This window comes from Oenanthe melanoleuca, chromosome 15, assembly GCF_029582105.1.
Source record: "Oenanthe melanoleuca isolate GR-GAL-2019-014 chromosome 15, OMel1.0, whole genome shotgun sequence".
In the NCBI taxonomy this organism is placed as follows: domain Eukaryota; kingdom Metazoa; phylum Chordata; class Aves; order Passeriformes; family Muscicapidae; genus Oenanthe; species Oenanthe melanoleuca.
The window spans coordinates 10555500-10577656 of NC_079349.1; the positions used below are offsets into that span (position 1 = coordinate 10555500).

The 22157-nt window shown below is 40.9% G+C and overlaps 1 protein-coding gene across 2 annotated transcripts in view; it reads right to left on the reverse strand.

Annotated features, from left to right (window-relative positions):
- The window catches only part of SPPL3 (signal peptide peptidase like 3), a 56210-nt gene extending 34271 nt beyond the window's left edge, over positions 1 to 21939 (reverse strand). Inside the window, exon 1 of one of the 2 annotated variants that reach the window (XM_056504579.1) lies at positions 21673 to 21939. In XM_056504579.1, coding sequence (XP_056360554.1) covers positions 21673 to 21695 — 23 coding nt within the window. In that variant the 5' untranslated portion in view covers positions 21696 to 21939. The remainder of the gene's footprint in view (positions 1 to 21672) is intronic. The other variant, XM_056504578.1, reaches the window with a different exon arrangement.
- Positions 21940 to 22157: the final 218 nt, after the last annotated feature.

Here is a 22157-nt window from a genome sequence, read left to right on the forward strand (position 1 = left end):
ACACAGGAGATGTCTGAGCCCCAGCAGTGCTGCTGCAGCCCCAGTGGGGCTCAGAGGGGAGCAGTCCTTACAGAGCCTGCTGGGCAGGGTTGGAAGCACTGCAGTGCCCATGCTGACAAGCAATTTCTCTCGTGACTCAACACCGCTAACGCAGCTGCCACGCCACAAGTTCTACTTTCAGCCAACAGATCTCACAGGACCCTGTGCTGCAAGCTGATAAAACGTGGGAGTTTCTGCAATTCGGAGTTAAATATTTGTCCCAGTCCTCACTGCTGCTCCATCTGGACCTGGTGAGCAAATATCTCATCTCTGCCTCACAATTAAGGTATTCATATTTACTTTGTAAGTTATTACCAAACAATTCGTGCACCACCTCTGGCAGTATGTTCTGTAACACTGTCTACACACACAATAAATTATGTTTTCACTAAAAAAATAAACAGAATCAAATCCAACCTTCTCTCTCAAACAGTCAGAGAATATCAAAACAAGCTCATAAAATTTGACATAGCCTTACTTTTGAGTATTTTCTAACTGTGACATTCAGACTTTAACTTTTTCTAAATTTAGAAAAGTGTGATAGGAAGACTTCAGTTTTACAGTTGCTCATATCAAGAACTACAAGAAGCTACTTGGGTCTGTAACAGACCCAAAGAGTATCAGGTTACTTTGGCAGACACAGGCACAAAAGTCAAACTAAGTTGAACCAGTCTATTTTCCAAACATACAAATATGATCAAAAGGCACATTGATATAAGCAGAAAGTATTAATTGCTCCCGATAATACAAAGAAAAAGTGCTGGTGGGGCAAAACTGAGCTTCAAGTAGGTCAAGGAACTACCAGCAATGAATCCAGAAGATGTAAGGTATGTTTCCTTTCCTCCTTGAAGCAGAAGCACTGACTGAAACACCCCTGCTACTTTGCTATTTAAGTGAAAAGCAAGGAGTTTAAAACGAAAAAAACCCAACAAAAAAACAACAAAAGCAAAAAACTAAACCTTCCACAGAGCTAGAACACAAAGCTTGAAGTAAAATCTCACACCTGTAATACTGTAATGTTAATATTTTATAGTTCCAGTATTTCATTGTTTAAGAAAAATGCAGTTATTCACAAAACCAGAAATATAATTCCAAAATAAAAAAGCAACATAATTTGCTTTTTGAAAAGCAAATGCAAGGCAATTTCTTTACAAATACTAAACTCCTTTAAACAGGAAATAAATTGGGATCTACATTACCAACATGTCAAAGAGCAGCTTTTCACTACTGAATGGATCCCACCCAGAGAGAATGCACAAAGGCGTATTTGAACACACCACGATTCCCATGCTTAGTTCAGTTACAACTGAGACACTACAAAGGGGGAAATTAGGTTTAAAACTGGGAATTTCCTCCTGTTCTGATGCAACTCACACCCACAAGAACAAATTCACACTCCACAAAGTTTCTCAATCAATGGGAAGAAATTATTATTTTACTTAGCACAGAAGGAAAACCCAAACAAGCAAATGTGTGTTTATTAGAGAAAGAAAATTTCTGAGCATAAAGAACCAAGATGAGACACTACACACAAATACAGGCAATCAATGCAAGGTATCTGTGCCAAAGGCTGGGTGACTCAGGGTATCATGCAGCAGGAAACAGAACTTCAGCTTCAATTGTTAGCATGGCACATAAACAGACTCAAGTGCAATTAACTTGTTAAAACTGCATATGATTTACTACAGAAGTCAATTAGGGTTTTACACTATGAGCATTATGATTTCCCCATACTAGTGAGCCTACTAATGCCAGTATTTTGGATAGATGCTTTTTTTTCCTGAGGCGTTCCTCTAATTTTCATTTTTTGAGTCATGTGGTGTAAGAGCACACAATCCATCCAGCACAGAAAGGAGAGAGGACAGCTGAGGGGGAAGGCAGGCTCATGTATGAATTCAGCTTCAGTGTGAGCAGAATTATTAGCCTGTCACTGGGATGAGTGCACAGAAGAGTTTCTAAGATGACTAGGAGAGATAGGAACTGAGTTTATTTAGTCTAGAAAAATACACAGTAAGGGGAGAAGTCAGCTCACAGGCAAAAGGAAACACCAAGTCTGAGAACTATGAGATTAAAATGACCTAAATTCCCCTAATCACAATAGGGGAACTTACACTCTTTCCCAACACCAAACTGTAAACTGATCCAATTTCTTTTTCCAATTATCATCTCTATAGTCACAGGAACACTAGTTACAACACAAGAAGTGGCACTTCTTCAAAGTTTCACCCGCTGTGCTTTATTGGGGGAGGGGACACCAAAACCCAAAGAAGACAAAAACCAAGTGGACCAGTTCCAAATGTATTACCCAGGATGCTCTTTTCAGTCTTGAGAAACAAGAAAAAGAAGGAGAACATGTCCTACTGCTCTTTTGTACTCACTTATTCTAAACAGTAGAGGTTTAATTAAATGATAATGTTCAGAGATTATTAGAGGCACCTCACACGCTGAGCTGAGCCTCCAAACACTGAAATGCTTATTAACAGCAAATTTTCTTAACAGCAGCTGTCAGGTCTTCAATATTGCATCACATAAACCTTTTGGACAACCTGAAGTACAGGAGTCTTCATGTACAGGACCAAAGAAATCTCCATTTGACCAGCACCACATTACACCCACTTGAAACTTGAAAAGTGAAGTAGTTTTATCAGAGATACTGTCATTTCATTATGTATCATTCTCCTTATACAAACACAGAACTGAAACATATACCCCAGACCCAGCATCAGACAACACAACAGGGACAGTTTGTAATATTCTGCAAGCCCAGGGATAACCAGGTTCCAAAACTACTAGAAATCCCAAACAAAACCAAAATACTATTTTTACTGGACAAAATGTTTGCCTTTTAAAAAGCAAATTTCTAGGTACAGGCACTGAGATAACATTATATAGGAAAGTAAGTTTTCTCCTGTTTCAGGTGATCCACTAATTTGCACCAGTCATTCTAAATACACATCTCATTTCATTAATTCAAGCTGTCTTCCTTCAATGTGTTTTTTAGGCTAGAGAAACTGCAACACAGCAAGTCACACATCCACTTCTAAAAAGAAGGTTTTCCTTCAATATTCATTAAATGTCACAGCAGAGTCAGATTACATCTTAATCAGCATAAACTGAACCCAGACAAAACACCAGTCTAGCCCTGACAAAGGAGCAGCCACATCAGATTTTTCAGGAGTTAGTAAAAATCATGACACTTCCACCCATATGGGTAGAAAGGAAAACACATAAATGCAAGCCAGGTTAACTTCTATTTTTCCTATCTTTAACAGAATAGCTTTGAAAAGTGCAAACAGACACTTTAGTATGAATCCTGAACCCACAGAAGCAATGGTCTCCAATTTTGACATTAACTTAAAATAATTTCCCCAGGGATTAGGGAATTTACAGCTCAATTCTTTTAGGAAAAAACACAGAACTGCTGAGCTCAATAGAGATGTCCATGCAGCAGCAGGCTCAGAACAACTTAATATATGCCTGGCATCCAGGAGCTACTATAAAACAAACATGATGTGGTTTTGAACACAGTCTGCTGATGCCACAGTAGAAGACTCAGCTTTCCAGGAAATTTTACATGCTGGAAGCCTAAATGCTGATCCTTCACCATCTGTTTCAACTCACATTTTCATGTAATGTATGTAGCAAGTAACAAAACACAAATCAAAGTGAGTGACCGGATTTAAGCACTTCAAATAAACAAAACAGTCTTTTCAACTGGCAACAGTCTCCCACTATCAACATTCAAACAACTGAAATCAAACTGTATTTGTGGGGAGGAGCAATCTCTTATCACACCAGCAAATACATAACTGCAGACAGAACTTTTTCAGCATGTACACACAAGAGTTTTGATATCCTCAAGGGGTACATAAAACACCTATGTCAATTAGTTTTAAAAACTGCCTCCCACCAGAAGTAGATTTATCATTTTGTCAACAATATTAGAAAACTGGAATAGCAACGAACATTTGAAAATCTGGTTTTCCTGCTTAAGGGAAAGAAGAGTTTAGAGCTAAGGACACTCAAACTGTACTGAGAAAATGAAAAGGGAATGTCACAGTTCTCTAAGCAGCACCTGGAAACAACAATGGGAGAAAAGTAACCCTGAGCTGGAAATGCAATGTTTCAACAATCAACATTTTCATAACACATTAGCATATTTTCATAAGACTTTTGATCTAGCCATTCAAGGTCCAAACTAGGCAGGCAGGATCCATTTAAAAAGCAGTATTGTGTATAATCAAGGGTGTAAGACATCTCATATACAAGAGAAGTCAGCCTCTTTTTAAAATTATTTCAGTTTTGATTCATTGACCTTTCATAACTTACCTCAAGGGTTTCTTCCCACACACATACAACGTATATGGGAAAGACTTAAAATCATTACATAAAACTAAAATTTTTAAATCCTGTATCATACCTGCACCATTTTTTAAATTTCTGAATCCAGAAAACTGTTTAACACTGATAGAGAACAATTTTCTCCAATCAATGTTCTTTTTAGCCAGAATGCAAACACCTGGAGTCTTAGAAACATTTCAAATATAATCCTTATGTCCTCCATAACCACTCCTAATTTGGCATTGGTTTCATCCCTGCTCTGGATTCCAAAGTCTCAAAGCCACCTACAAAAATACTACAGAGTAAATCCTCCCAATATCCTTCTGTAATCCCAGAGGTACTTTAAGCAACAGCCCAGTCTGAAAATACCTGAGTGCCCTGGGAAGACAGAGATTACACTCTGTGGTGCTGCATCTATATTTCTGCTGATATTTCTTGCTCAGAAACAAAATGCTTTCTTGGAAAAGGTTCTGTAGTGAACAGCCAGATGTTTAACCTTCCTAAAAATAACCAAGTTCACCCTTTGAACAGTCAAAATTCCAGAGGAGCCTTCAGGCAAAAGCACTCACATCAGAACTAGAACATAAACTCACTCCACAGAAGTTAAACTCAGGAAAATGTAGTAGCAAGATGACAAAACTGATATGAACATTAGAATTTTTGGCTGATTGTTGAAGACACCTACTAAATTTAGACACAACTCACAGTGAGTTTGTCTCACACAGTGATTCCTGTACCTAAATACAATATGCAATTTTGAGACCAAAATAATATTAAAATGCTATTTCACTTTCATAACATTATTCAGATTTGATTGTATGGAGTGAACAAAGTAAAATCAAAAATTTAAAAATATCCCTTAATCATTCTTAATGTTTTATTTGAAAACTACTTTTGTTTAAGAAGTAAAGCACCATGAGGATGTAGCTAACTTAAATTTAAGCTGTTTTTAAAACACTATCTCATCACTGTTTGGCACTGGGAAGACTTTTTGAGTGAAGATTTTATGCATGAGTAACGGCAACTTGTGTTGCACAGGATTAAGCACAACAACAAAAATCACCACAGCCCAAAGTTTCAGACATTTTCTCTGCCTGTTTCAGCATCTGTATTTTAAGACAGTTCTAAATAAAAGTATTTGAAATGCAAAGAAAGGCAAATAATTCTGCAAAATGAACAAAGCTGGGCAATGTTTTAATACAAGAAAGAGAGAAAAATGTGACAAAAAGGTGACAGATATGATTTGTGGATGAAAAAATTAAGATAACTGTACTTCAATATGAACTTTTTTTACTCAGGACTGAATTCTAGTTTGTCCAAATATTTTTCTCCAATCTCTCCCAAAATTTCTTTTAAATATAACAGTATAACTCTTGGAATACACATTTTCAACCCCAAACCAGTTCTAAAAGTACTAAACACATCAAGAACCACACACCTCTCAAGGCAAGGGCTCGCATTTATTAGAAATGCTGCAGGAAATGTTGAGGTTGCACTTCTGCAAGTCAGAGCCAAGTTCTCAGTCAGCAACCAGGACTTGCTGGCACCTCAGGAGGTAGATTGGAACAGTTCCCTTTTTTTGGAACTGCTGTGCTTTCTGTACATTTGTGAAGTTCAGTCAAATGCACACAGGTTATTGCTGGGGCACCTGAAGCCCCTCACCTCCAAGCCCAGCTCCTGTGCAGTCACTGAAGGACACACTTCTGCCCAGGGCTCACAGTCCTCTGCCCTCTGCATTCCCTGCAGGCACTCATGCAGTCCTAGAGCTGAAGTTTAAAATCCAGTTGATGTGAATAATCACCCCATAATTTCTGATGTATTTCTGGTATATACCAGTAAGAATTCAATTAATCTATGTAAGTTTTGTATAATAGTTGGTATTATCTGTCTCTGATTAATAACTAACTGCAAAGGAAAGAAACACTGGATTCAAAGTAGTATGATTTTAAAGAACTACATGCAAAACATGCATGCAACCCTCAAGAGTTTTTGCTCAATTCAGCTCATGATAAAGTCTTCATTCTCTTCTCTGTCAACAGCTCTCACTTATTATGTTCACCTAAGCAACCCCATGGGAAACCACAGACATTGCTAAATATTAGAAACTCTGTGGAAGGCAAATGCTGAATTTGACCAGGAATGTGATGACAAAGAGTTTGCTCTAGGCTTCTTTCACGTTTTAGAAAGCCAATTTGCTTTCAGTTCATTTTAGGGGGAGAATGACATAGATTCCAGAGATGTAGTCAGCTATATGAAATCTTGTTTCACAAAACAGAAAATATGAACCACAATGTCTGCTCTCCTGGGAACAGAGGATAAACATCTAATCACATAGTCCCTTACAAAGGAAAACATTATCTTTTATTAAGAAGAAAGACTGAAAAACATTCTTTTTCAATATTAGGCATTTGATTTTCTGCAGTAAGTGTGCAATGGCAGTACAACCCAGTTCCAGACATGGTGTAGTATGAACTACCACAATGCCATTGGGAAGGCTGATAATTTTCATCTTTTTCTATCAAATAAGATTTAGTAATAAATGTTTTTGAAGAGAGAAGAAAGTATACAAATTACTCATCAAATTTCAGACAAGATGGAATTTAATTCATCTTACCTGTAACAGGAAAAGAAAAAAGAGCAGAAATAATATCTGGCTTAGGATACACACTTACAACATGGCATTCTTACTTTCAGAGTCTCCACTATTGCATGTGGACAACAGAGACACTGCCATCAGCCTTCTTTAGCATTGATACTTCCCCAGTGTTTAACACATACCTTGATTATGTCTCCTAATTTCTCTTTGAACTCCAACCAACACCAAAATAGTCTGCTGGATTTATTACTCACTTGCCAGATTGTGCAATGGCTTCCCGTTCATTTCACAGTTACAAAAGAGTCTCCTTTGGGTTTGCAAGACCTGTGTAAGAAACTGCTCAATATGAAACTGCCAGTCATCAGTTCTTCAGAGAACCCACGGCCCTCCCAGTTTCAAGCCCTCAGTACTGAGCAGAAGGGTATCTCTCAATGTGTTTTTCTCTTGTGGAACACAAATCTAGCTCGGGCACAGTGTTGCTCCTAACCCTGTGCCTCCATATGCACCAGACAAAAGACGTCTGGCTCTTCCCCCCTCCCTTCAGGAGAATCAGGAGGTCACAGATCACTGGTAAACCGTGAGCTGCCTTGGAGGTAACTGTTCTATAAGACAAACAAATTGTGAGCATCAGTAAGCTGTATCACTTCCCTGCCCATCTTTCTGTGCAAGTCTAACTGTGTCTTAATTAGCAGCATGAATTATTTGCCATGGTAATAGGGAGATATTCAAAGCACCGAATAATAATTTCCCTGAAAGTTCAAACAAGACACTGGCTGGAGATGCACCTCCTGAGACATTATTAGGAAAAGACAAACAAAAATATAAGCATCTCTAACACATCCAAAGCCAGACTATTGCATAAGTAAAAGATTTCTTTACAAAACACAATACAATACAGGTACATGAATTTTGTGATGCTGCTCATGGTGAGCTATAAGAAATGTAACTAATCCTGGAAAAGTCCAAGCTAGTTCCTAACAAAGTTCAGACAATCGTCACATGCAAATTGTGACAAAGCAGCGGCGTCTGTAGCAGTTGATTACAGACTTCTGATGCCACAGCATAAGCCATTCAGTAGCAATTGTTTTCTTTCAAGTGGTTAAACAATTATCAATTGCTAAAAGAAAGAAACACAACAAAAAGCCAGATGCCTAAGCGAATACCCCAAAGTATAGAAGCCATTCCACCAAACAGAAACACACACCAGCTCCTCATTTCCATTCTAACTGTAATGTGCCTTAGTGCGGAAATTACACCTGGTACAGAGAACCCAACACTAGTTAATAAGCAAAGCAGCTAACTGATTACCCTGCCCCTAAACTCTGCTGGTATCATGGACTTCCAATTCTCTCTTAATGTCATGAAAACAACAACACAGATCTTAAATCCAACAAACACACTGACAGAAAGGGTTTCTCAGCTGTTCTCGTCACATTTTCTAGTTAAGAGAGTCGTCCTAACTTTTCACAGGAAAAGCACAGCTTGGCTGGCAGCAAGGAGGGTCTGTCACTGATCTAAACCAGAGCAACACTTCAAGAGGAATTCAGAACCACACAGCAACCAGAACATACCACCTTCCTTCAGCCTCACCCAGCACACCTTCACAATCATGGGATCTTTCCTCTTGGAAACAATGGAACCCAATTCGGTTTGGTCAATTCCCTAATTGCAAAATCCAAAGCAACTTCAGATACATTACCATCTTACAAAGCAACTTGAAAGAAGATTGCTTCAGTGAAGAAAATTGCAATTAGAATGGTGTGGGATTTTTATCACCATTTGGACTTAGCCCACTTGCCTTGTACCAGAAATGGGTGGGTGGCATATCCTTAAGTTTAGAAAGATTTTTTTAAAAAGCAAAACACAAGGCCTAGTTACTACATACTAAAAATTCTCCTAAAATCATCAAGAAAACATCCACTCAGCATTGACTACTAAAAATATCTCAACATATATACCCAAGACACTTTTAGTTACAAAGCATCTACTAGTCAAAGCACTTCTGTTTCCAAAATAAGAGCACTATGAATTTCTATCAGTTGGGCATTTTGCAGAGTTACTGTCCTCAGGTGTCTATAAGAATATCTAAATACTTGCTTCAGTTTACAGTGCTTGCACAGAGAAAGTACAGGACATCACTCCCCTGATAAGGCACCACACTAGCAAAGATCCATGAATTCACATCACTCCTATAACTAGTTTAAAATTATTTCCTTTGTTCCCCTCTCTGTACAAAGTGTGAGCAAAAGAATTAACAGCCACAGAAATTAAGGATAAGTTGGATCTCCTTGGATGATTTGGGGCATTATTCAGTGTCCAGAGAGGTCAGGAGATTCTGTGATCTCACTTCAAAAAATTTGGAAAGACTATAGCACTGCAGCCTTTCCAAATTAGTCATATAGACACTATAAATAGATTGTCATGGAGTTCTAGAATCCTGCTCATCCAAAGCTATCCATTTCCTATGCAGTACCAAGACACAGGACATTCAGCAGCCAGTTTCCTAAAAGCACTGAAAAATTCCATTACAAAAAACTTCCAATACCTGAACTACAATCAGCAAAACAAGGGCTACTATTAGTAACAAGGGATAACAAATTTTCACACTTTAACCTAACGAAAGGGAACTGTATTAGTGTCTTCCAGAACTGGAGCAGTAGGCTATTTGAACCAGGTTCCAGACAATTGAGTCTTTAACATACGAAGACATAGCCTGTCTTCTATTAATGCAATTCAGCCTTATCCCAGCCACTGTCAGCCATCCAAGTCCAGAAGTGGCATTTTTCTGAATAAGGTTGCTCAAGATAAAAACTCTATACAACCAATTGCCCAACTCCACCCTTCTCTTGGTCCTCTAACAGCCACATTACCCAAGAGTCAGAATGTGCTGCAGATCCAGGGCTAAGTTCATCTAAAGTGCAGCTGAGACAGGCACATCATCAGGGCATATTTATTGACAATGTTCCATCATACACAGAATATGATGGTTGTCATGGTGCCAGCAAGCAGTCAAAAAAAGGACAAAAGAAAACAGATTATTATGTGGCAGAAAGGCAGGACTCTAAGGACACACAGGGCAATTCTTGTTGGCCTGCACTGCTGTGCCAAGAGCCTCACAGCAGTGCTGTGCTTAGACTGTCCCTTAGCCCAGCCTGACCAGCACAGACCTTGCAGGGCCCCAGTGCTCAGCCTGTCTGACACCTGCCAAGGTGTGGACTGAACTCACTGCTCAGTCACTGCCACTGCCCCAGCTGAGCAGCACAAATAACCCAGACCAGACACAGGACAAGCTGTGCTGCCTCTGAGGACCTCATGAACGGCTTCACCTTGAAAATCTTATTGTAATACTCTGTAAGACAAACGTGTAATAGTTTTGGCAGCTTTGCTTGGACAGGGAACAACACACTGTGCAAAAGGACTACCTCAATATTTATGACAACAAATCTTACTAGATCTGTAATCTGACTTTTTATGGGATGCAGAGAGGCGGGTAACAGACTAAACCAAGAAAGTTCTAAGTATGGTACCTCCATCTGAAGCACCACAAAGAACACACAAAGTACAGCAGGTTTCCTAACAAGCACACAGAGGAATACCACTACTTGATGCTGTATTTGATCACTTGCACTCATCCAGAAGCCAAAACCAGAAGATGAAGCTGATCCTCCCTAATGTGTGCAGTTTCACTCCAGACACACAGATACAGGTGGCCACTTGAGTGGCCTAACTTGCTCTTCAAAGTATTACCTAAAGACAGTCTGTGCAAATTCCTGCTTAACTTCTTTACCTTTACCAGCCCCATCCTTTATCCCCAGGCCCTCTCTCACTCTAGCCCTGCTCCTCACCTTGCACAGGCATCCCAGGGTTCTTGTCAAAGCTGCACTCCAGGAGACCAACCTGTCCTAGACCACCACAAAGTTTGTGCCCAGTTCTGGACTTGGTCACTCTCAACACACCAGCAGTAGAAAAATTCTTCCATCTAACCTTGTTCTAACTATCTGGAGTATAATACTCACTGCAGTGAAGGACTAATAGAAGAAGGGTTTATTCACATTCACATTCATAACATTTCTTTTTAAGCGACAGAGTTGGTCATGCAGAGCAAAACTCTGGCGTAAGAATGTGCTGCAAATCCCATCTCCTTGCTAAGTCACTGCCTCCTCATAAAGCAAATGCAACAACTGAAGAAAAACAGTCTAAGAAAGAGCAGGAATATTTGTACTAGAACCATACAGCTGGTTTATCTGTGAGATACAGGTGTTTTTGGCAAATAATGGGACAAAAGTTAAACATATACATACATGCAGGAACTACTAGAACAGGTCCCAGGAAGATACCATAGCAAAGACCATTATCTTTTCCCTAATCTAGGAATCATCACTTTGTATATTACACAGGCTCAAAAATGCAGCTGGCCTAACTGCTGGAAGAGCACTTAGCCAAAATGTACAAAGACATTACAGAGTCCCCTCACACATGGAGGATACTGATATGAACACTACATTGCTTCCCAAAACACATCCTTCCATCCCAAAATATTATAAAAAGTCTTATTTGGAGGTTTCATTTCCACAGCAATTCTTGTACTTAAGTTACAAATATGCAGAATACCATGATACTAATAATTTTTTTAAAGTTATCAAGACATAGTAGGCTCTCTAGTATGAAAGAGGTTGGTTGTTTTTATCACAGAAATCAGAAAACAGGATGCTTTCTCATCTATATTGACTCTACTGTTGACTTAAAAAGCCAAACCAAAACCACACCTCACACCTCTGACACTTAGACTGGTATTTATTGATTACATGGGCAGAAATCCAAACTCTTTTTAGCAATTTATTCAGAAGTCAGATAAAAAAATAAAACTAACAACTAATAATTTAATCAAAGCATTTAACAATCATGCCTTACAAACAACAAGGCAGAACCAAAGTCAACTTGACCAAGATGACCTTGTCAGAAAGAGCAGCTCTGAGTGCTACTGATGAGTTGCTTTACCCACACAGGACAGGATTACATACTTTATCACCACATGCCTGGGTAGAATGAAACATTATTTTATCAACATTCCACAAAAGAATGAGTTAACACCATCAGCACCCAACCCTGACTCTTCAGTGACAGTGGTGAAATTCCACTCCTGTGTCAGTCAAAGCTATGGAGCAGCCAGACTGTCTAGCCAGATTTAAGCAGCTTTCATTATGCTGGCCCTGTATTCAGACAAATTCATGTTGTCAGATGAGGGCTGGTGAGATTCTGAAACGAACATGACTATTCACAACTGCACCAAGTTACCAGGGGATTCAGCTGACATGAAAATACAAAAAACTGACCATCAAAACGGGCATCCTGCTTTTGCCACCTCCTAGTGAGAGGCAAACTCAAAAAAAAAAAAAAAAAAAAAAAAAAAAGGAGTCTTGAGTTGTCTTGAGCTCGACTGGCCAGGACCTGATCACTGCCTCACAACCTGAATGCACAAGCACAGAACATTCACACACCCAAGTGCTAGGGTTACAGCAGCTGAGTCAGGTGTGAAAAACAGGTAGCAGACAGGGAATGCTTTCAATAAACTCTTGTCCAAATAACTAAGAAGCTTTTCTTGTAACAACAAAAAGTAGGAACATTCTTTAAAGAGGGTGTTTTGGAAATCTTATGAAACTTTTTCCAGTAAAGTCCCCTGCAGAGAATTATTTTTGGTTTATGGCAGACTCTTTTCATCTTTTGATTCAGCTTTAAGGTGGCATGTTATTTTTAATCTGCAAAACCATAAAAACTAAAAAGAAAGGTAACTAGCTGGAATACTAACACTGGGGTTCTTCTAAGGCACTTAAGTATGATAAAGAGGTTCTTTCTGTTCTGTACCATCGTAACTGCTTACAGCTGCATCTGCTTTAGAAGTAGTCAACTTAGCAGAAAACGAAAGAAAAAAAGTTCAGTTCTTCAGTATTTAGCTTTAAAGTTTCCTTTTTCTTGAGGGGAAAAAAAGCACTCCTTAAACTATTTTCAACATAAAGCTTAATTAGATTCTACTCTTCATCTTTAAAACCCTGCAGAGATCATAATGTTTCCCATGAGAGCTTTTAGCCCTTTGTGGTAATTTCTCAGAGCAGCTATTTCAAGTGAAGGTACAGGATCAGCCACCTCAAGGAGAGTTCAGGGAGCAGATAATCTTTCCTCCAGCACACAGCCCATCAATCTGGACTTCTAAAAAGGACCAAAATGACCTTGCACCATCAAACCTAGAAAGCAAGATAGACACACCTCACCTTCCCAGACTGCAACACAGGCTAGAGAAATCCACACAAGCCAGCTCTGTTTGCTCCTTTGCCTCCTGCTATTTCACCTACCTCACCTTTAGCTAACAGTGACCTAGAGAAGGGACTTCCCATTGACTAAATAAGTCTAAGTCACACTACACCTATTTTATCTTGCCAAATGGGTCTGACAGAGATGATGATGAGATAAACCCACAACTGTAACCTGAAAGTGGCAGCAGTAAAATCACTTCTTTGTATAACAACTCACCACTGAGCTTTGGTCTTACATATCCACTAGATCTGTACCAACGGCTGGCTGATACTAACTACAATAATTACTCAGAATTCACTGTTGAATTTCTATAAAGTTTCCAGATGAATTTAAATCAAGTTTTAAGCCTGTGCTATCTATCCAACTAGAGAAGGGATGTCAGATGGCCAGGAGCCACAGACACCAGAACTAAGACTGAGTGGAGCCATAATTCAGCTGCTGTGTTCACCTCTGTCCTGCTAATTGCGCTACCGCAGAGATCCAACATTTTGTAATGCTGGTTCTTGTCCAAGCTGTGCTATCTCAACTGGAGTCAGCTGGGCTTATTATGCCAGTAATGACTGAAATCAAAATAAATCCTGAGGATATACACTTGCTACTAGCTTAACCCATGTACAGAACCCCTTAGCAAAACAGAAATGTCACTGCTGTAGAGAGACGTGCACCAAATTTACATACTGAGATCACTTGATTTTTTTTGTACCACCTGAAACCACACTGCACCATGAACCCATGTGTACAAGTTTTAGCTATTCTAACATGAAGCTGCTACTTGAAGAACTACTGTCATGAGAAAATGGTGTAACCACAGCTCCCAGACTCCTGTGATTCAGTCAAACACTATCAATTCTTAACATTTCTGTTGATCTCTAAATTTCTCAAATACTTTGAAATATACTTAAAATTATGTACCATTGCAAATTTACTAGAAGTTACCTGCTGGCTAGTTGTCAGATGAACAAAAGGACTTTTGTAAGATACTTCTGTCAAAAAAAACCCAGCAGAGTCTGTAGGAAGGAAGGAGGAAATCTGGACTTCCAAAATCAGCAGGCAGAGAAGCACTGAGTACAACTAAGAGAACTGAAGGATGCTTAGCTTTAACTGTCAGTAGTTAATGCTTCACAGAACTATTTTTCCCTTTTAGATGAGCTGCAGAATAATCTAGATTTGAGCCTATTTCTCGGATAGGTAAGGTAAGCTTGCCAAGTCATGGCTAAAGTTAGACTTCATGAACAGAGGGTGTATGAACAGAGGGTGGAACCCCCTGGGTCTCCTCCTGCTTCTCCCACACAATCTTTGCTGTGGAGGCACCTGTAGGAACAAGGTTATGGCATAAAAATGGAAGAGGATCCTTTCACAGTCTTTGGCTACATACCCACCCTCATGGGAAAATAATTTTTTGGGTCAAAAGTCCATGAACTAGCAACAGGAAGTAAAGGAAGAACATCCAAACCTGGAGTCACTGAAGGAAAAAATGAGAGTCAGTGTAATTTGCAGATTCCACTGGTCAGGGAAAATGCTACCATATACAAACTCTGAGATATAATTTTATCCCTCCAACTACTACATTGTCAACCTCAGTAATAAAGGAGGAATTGTAAAGATAACACTGTACAGTAGAGAATCATCTTCTTAGTGCATTCTCCCCTACTTTATGACACTGGCAGTGATAGTTTTGAAGAACCTCCTTTCTGACATCCTGAAAAAAAAGGCACTTCAGCCTTATTTCATGCATTTATTATTTTGAATCCTTGTTGCTGTAGGATATTAACAATGTTTACATGGTTAGTTATCAGTTACAAAATATGCCTCCAAGAGGCCAGCAGAACATTCTGACTTTCTGACAGCCCTGTCTGCACAGCACCACTTAATGCGACACACAGATATGGAGACTATCCAAGGGAATCTGAGACCTGAGGCGAAGGGCTGGCCCTAAAAAGAAATACTCAACAGAATCTAATAATGAAGATGACAGCAACACAGCTACACAATTAATGAGCTCTGGGATAATGTCATCATAATGGTTCTAGTAGACAGAGAGACACTTAATGTATCATGAGAGCTGAGCTGCTCTCGGGAAGCACATGAGGGGAGAACCCTGGCCTGGCAGATCAGAGTATTTCAGACACAGACAGCAAAAGATTTAGAAGAACAGATCATCAACACAAGGATCCCTGGAAGAATTAAAGAGAAAGGGGATCAGCAAGTGTTGCAACGACACATATGCTCCATTAATCTTATTAAATCATCACCTTTCAGAGTGGCTCTGAGTGCCTGGATCCCATCCAGCCACACTACAGCTTGTGCTTCGCTCTTCACAACGCCCATCCCTGCCTGACTCGCTTCAAATTTTAATCCTCATCACTGACACTGAGACAATGTAGCACCACAAAGAAAATGTGCACAACTTTTTTCTACAAATTTCACCCTTGGTTCTTCCTGGAAACTTTGCTCGTATCTCACCAGAATCAAATCAGACTGTTGACTAAACAATTTGTGCCAATTATTTGCTTTTAGAGTATATTACAATGCTTAGAGTCATCATAAAATGTCAAAGGGTAATAAAGACAATGGCACGGATGGTGACAAATCACATTACCAAAATAATGAAATAAAATAGCTTAGATACTGGAAAAGACCAGAGTCAGCTCTGCTCTTCTTTCAAATTTTAGGAAATAAAAATCATTGCATTTTAAAAAGCATTACACATTCTTCAAAGCACTTTTTGTAGGAAGTTTTCCTAAGTACCCATTTTTTGGCATTGTGTTTCAGTGACAAATGACTGAGTTTTCAGCAACTGAACTTAGTATTAAAAACGGTGATACTCGCCAAAACAAAACTTGTCTCAAAAGAACTCAATATCCTCAATTAATTTGCCTGGTGGTCCCCATAAAATTCCTCAAATTCCAACAGCATCAGGCTGCTTAACTCATACCAAAATCCCAAAGTGCACAATATAAGCTATTTGCTGGATCCTAGGCTTCAGCAGAAGAAAGAGATGCTCTCAGGTCCATGAAACCTCACACAAATCACAAGAGCAAGTATTGGTATTGGTGGATCCATACACCTGTGACACAGGAAATCATATTCAGGTAGTCTTCTGCTCATGGAAATTCAACCCTTCACCCCTAGAAAACCAGCCTGAACTACCCCCACAAATACAGACCCTTCCATCTCCCAAACCAGGTTTTTATCCAGGTGGGAAGAGGAATCCAGGTCCCTGCCAATCCCAGGCAGAAAGGCATGCCTGCCTCCTGGCCCAGCAAATATTTACAGTATTCTATACAAAGTGAAACATATAAGTGGACACAAAAGCTCAACCTCTAAATAACACATAGTTTGGTGATGAGAACACTCCCCTAGAAGGTGAGAGATGCAAGGCCAGAAATCCTGGGGGATGGAACTGATCTCCTGCATCTTGGCCAAGATCTCCAGTCACTGGGTAAAACTAAAGGAACCATTAACTTCTATTACCACGGTTACCAAAGGTTAAATGCAGAACTGTCAGAAATCGTAATTAAAAGGGGTACTGCATACCAGCACCAAGAGAATATTGATTTATGTTCTTCACTTTAAATTTTTTCTTAAAGAATTATTAATATATTAGTAAATACAATTAGCAAACATTGACTGGAGGATTTTTTCTTTGTGCTAATCAGTCACTATACACATGTGCATTCAAGTAACTGTAAACTTCTACTAATCCATGCTCTTTGCTCTATTTGTCTTTCAGCCCAGTGCTGTAGACAGTGCCCTGTCTACCTGATACACAGCCTGAGACAGCAAAAGCTCCAGGGAGGGTAACAAACAAATGAAGTGAGACTGGTCCTGAAAGACAAACATATGAACTCTAAACCTGATATTCTCAAATTTACTGAGATTTAAGTCACTTTTCTCAAGCCAGAGACTCACGCACATTCATACAATGACATCCTTGTTCTCAGGAGTCTCCTAACAATCCTTAAAATGGAATGTGGCCGGTAATTTCAGTTCCTGAAAAATGTAAGATTAAGGGCCAAACTCCACATTTGCATGCCAGGATTTCATGACAGATTTTTGACAGCAGCACAACAGAATTTCATCTATGTGCTTTGCAATCTGTTGCCTATCAAGTGCAGGATTTTAAAAATTCAGGTGAATTATTTGTTTTCTGTTGTAAACTGCCTCCCATCCTCAAAACACCTTAATTAGCCAGTTAAGGTCTCCCAACCTAATCTGCGCAAACAAGTAAAAAATCCTGAATGCAAAAAATTATTTTACTTGTACTTGACAAGTTCTGCCAACAAGCTGCAGTTCCTCTTACTCCCTGCCCTCCCACATACACATCTAATCCAGCCAACTAAGACTTGAAAGCACCACCTGAGTCTTCTGGAAGAAACTGCATTTTAATTCATGGCAGCAGCATGTTAAATGCTTAATTGCAATCAAAGCAAATTCTTAGACCTCTGAATCTAGGAAGACTTCTAACACCAACCAATTTGAATTCTCCCAGGAGCAAAGACAGCACTGTACATTTACACTTATTCCAAAACCCAGTAGTTTTATTGATTACTCTGACACATCATTAGGTTTAATTTCCACACCCTTTGCATTATGAAGAGAAGCTTCTAAATATATCACCATTTCACTCATGAAACATTTGATGGCTAATACAAGAATCATCCCACTGATTATAACATTTAAGAGAGAGTTCAGTTGTTTTTAAGATTAATGACTCAACACAGTGCCTTCTTTTTTGTTCTTAGCTTGCCCTCCCAGTCAGTCTCCTAATCACCACCCTGAGAGGGCACGCACACAAGGCAATCCATATTACTCTTATGCAACACTCTTGGAAAGAAAATATTAAATTGCATTCGAATTTGGTGTAGAAATCCCCTTCTTCACCCTCCACAAATGAAGAGAGCTGTGAAAATCTTTTGTGCATTCAAAGGGCAAAAAAAGAACAAAGCAATCTCTATTGCCAGACTGGGCAGCAGTAAAAAGGGAGGGGGTGTTACATCAGGCCTTGAAAAACACTAAACACCTACTAACTGAAGATAAACAAGATACCAATGGTGCTGAGCCTTCTCGATAGGCTCCAGCACAAAAAAATCACCACAAAATACTAGACATTAAGGACAGACCAAGTACTTCACAAAGTAATGATCCAGGTCCTGCTGCTTCCATACTCATCTGCTGTCATACTTCCCACAGCTTGGTGCCTGAAAATAAATTTATTGGTATTTATTAATCTCTCTCTCTCACACACAAACACACACACACACATACACCACCCTGCTCATGCTTATTCCCTCCTCTGCTGTAGCAGAAATTTTTGGCACTACCCAGTTCCACTTCCTTGCTGGACCACAGACAGGAAGCGAGGGGAAAATGGGTATTCAAAAACCTCTTTCCTCTCCCATTCTATTCCACTTGCAGAAAACTAATTTTAGCTCTTATTTAATCTACAAAATCATGAGCAACCTTGCCATGCAGCAGTATCATACACAGCTCTCCTTTCCTTCTAGTAGTGCAGGAACTTGACAAAGAAAGTTTCTCCAGTCACTACTGACAAGCATTTGATTCAAACACCCTTTCTTTCTAAAAAGTCCATATTCTTTGAAAGAGTATTTCCATCTGGGACTTATCCCACACTTCACATTAAAATTAGTTTTTCCAGGATGACAGTATTCTTTTTCACCAGTAAAATTCAGCAGAGCCTCTTTTCAGGATAAGACACCTCTATCTGAAATACTGGCTCTGAAAGATGACTTAAGACACTAAAAAAGAGTTAAATAAAAGTATATATGGTTATAGATGTGGGTATTACTGAAGAAAAAAAATAAGTTGTCAGAAGAAATACCTTACAAGAACAGTGTCAAAGATAATCCATGCATTTAAAATTATGAGATGGGGGAAAAGCATAAGTCTCTCCTTACTGTATCTTAATAAAAGAAAGTAACTGCATTCAGCTCTCTTGGAAGTTAAAAAAATATATAAATCTACTTTAAAATCTCAGGTTCATATTTACAAAACAATAAATAGAGCAATATGAAGACTGGTTCTCATTGGTTGAAAACATCATTAACAAGACTGTCAGTCCCTGAAATAAGCCCTATTTTTCATGTTTGCCAGTGCTCATGTCCACTAACCACAGCTGACAAGTACCTTTTCTCAAAGTATTTTTAACACAACCGAGACTCTTTTTTTTCAAAACATCAAAACCACAATAAGCCTTTATCATACCTTATGAAGCTACAGTGATACAACAAGGCATGCAGACAAGGACAAAAAGATGCAACCAAGCCTTATGCACCTGGACAAACGAGAAGTGCTACTGCAGCCAGGAACCAATTCACATCCACGCCAAGACAGGGGTGTAAAAGGATTTTTCTTAATGCCAGATTATGTATTTTCAGATGTGAAAGAAGGTACGTGGACACTGCACCACACAACACACCTGTTCTTGGAGAGCTGCCTTTGCTACACAGAGAAAAGACCAGGTCTGGCAAATGGACAGGATGGGATCAGCCAACTTCCAAACTGAGCTCCTGCACCAGCTCCTGGGCACACAGCTCTGCTGCACATGAGCACCACACTCCTCAAATGACAAAGTGCACATTTTTCCTTACAGTGCTAAAGCACTGGCCAATTTTATGCTGAGCTGCATAGCCACAACTGTGATAACCAAGGCAAGACTGTTGTTAGAAGTGCAAGTAATGAAATACCCACAGAGAAGAGAGCATGATTGAAACTGGATTTTTGCTCTGTCCACTGCTCCCATAGCTCCCAGGCAAGGCTGATTACAGGTAAAAATGCAAAGTGACAGAAACCTCAGATCCATGAGGACACCATAGAGAACACAGACACAAAATTACAGTGTTCTAAGACATAAGCATCATGTCCTCATTCTCCTAAAATCTCAGTCCTGTAAGAACTTCCACTCTTCAGATCCACCTAGCACACAGTGAACACCTTAAATCACAATTTCATTCCCCTAAAATACAAAACCTACAAAAGAGCAAATCCTTCTCCCAGCCTCTGTTTAAAATCCTCCCTTTAGACTATTACTATGGCAAACACTCATCCAAAGAAGCAAACGAGTTAACATCAAAATAATGTGTAACTGACATTTTGTTTCATCTAATTCCTTCTAGAAATCCCAGAGTTTATGAATTTATAATTTCATTCTGCAATTAAAACACACTGAGACACATTTAGCTGAACTACATTAAACTGCCTAAATCTATACCAATATTCATTCGCTGTGTCAATATGTAAACAATCTTTTCAGTCAAAAGAGTTGTCTTTTCACTGCTGTTTTAAAGCAGACCAGACCAAGGTCTGAACTGAGCTTGCAACACAAAATAAGAATATCTAAAAAGCAGAAGACCGATACAAATATTGGTTCTTGACAGAGGAGACAGGAGAGGGAAGAAGGGGCTGCCAAAGTCTCAACATGTGGCAGAACAGAAATTCCCACTGGGTTCTAAGTTTTGAAAAGTAATGGGATCATTCAGAATAGGGATATTTGTTGCATATTCAATCCCTTCTCCACATTAAACACATACCAAGGTCAAAAACTAAGATTTAACTCCGTTTTTAGTAAGGGACTTATTTCAAAACAAGTAACTTTCTTCAAAAAAATCTAAGAAACAACTCTGGATGACATCACTGGATTTAAAATGCAGTGAGAATATCACAATAAAGTACTGCAGTGGTCAGGTCAATACAGATGATGCACAGGTAAATTATTTGAGGTATTTTGGCTGTGATCCACAACAGAACAAAACCTCCAGATTTATAGGGAAAAACTGCACCCCGTCTCTTTGATCCACTGCCAGCTAGGCCCAAGACAGTGTCAGGACACAGAAAAAAATGCCCTCTCATTTGCTTTACTTCATGTCTTTCCACAGGAACTGGTCTCTTCCTCGTCGTTCTATTTCCTGTACACAGACCAAGCCTATTGTCACTAGGTGAAAACACTCACACATGCCACCGACTTACCAGCCTGCGCTGGCATAAATCTCCCTTTAGCAGAGGTGACCTGCAGCCTCAGAGCCGTGAACGAGCTCCTGTCCCTGCCCAGGCCGGCGGATCGCAGCGCCGGCCGTGCAGAGCTCAGCTCCCCCGGAGCCCTCGGGACAGGGGGTGACAGCCAGGCCAGCGCTGCCGGCGATCCTGCCCGGCTGCCGGCGGGGGGGATCCGCACAGCCCGGCCGCCCCGTCCCTCCTCCCTTCGCCCAAATCCCTCCTCCTCAGCCGTGCTCAGCCCTCAGCCCGCAGCCCCTCAGCTCCTTCGTGCTCCGGCCCCCGCCGCCGCTCCCCCCCGCCCGGGACACCGTCCCCGCGTGCGGCCGCGCTCGGCCCGGCTCGGACCCCCCCGCGGCCTCGGCCCCGCGCCTCACCAGGAGTAGGTCTGCTCCGCCATGGCTGCGGCTGGGCGGCCGGCGCTGGGCTCTGCGGGGCGGCCGGGCCCGGGCTCCTCCTCCGCCTCCTCCTCCGCCTCCTCCTCGCAGGCTCCGGGGCTCAGTGGCGGCCCCGCTGCGGCTCCCGGCCCAACATGGCGGCGGCTGTGAGGAGGGAGGGGAGCCGAGGGGGAGTCCCCGAGCGGGCGGGAAGGGCGATGGTGGCGGCGGGGCGGGCGGAGGTTCAGCAGCCGCGACGCGGGGCCGCGCTAGGGCGCCGGCGGGGCCTCATGGCCGGCGGGGCGGCGGCGGCGGCGGCGACGGCGGCGCGGGGCGGGGCGGGGGCGGGAGGCGGCGGCACCGGGCGGCCGGGCCAGGCCGCGCCGCGTGCCCGCGCTCGCGCACGGCGGGGGCGGGGCCGCGCCGAGGGGCGGGGCCCGAGCGGCGCGCGGGGGTCACGTGCCCACAACACCTTCACGTGCCGC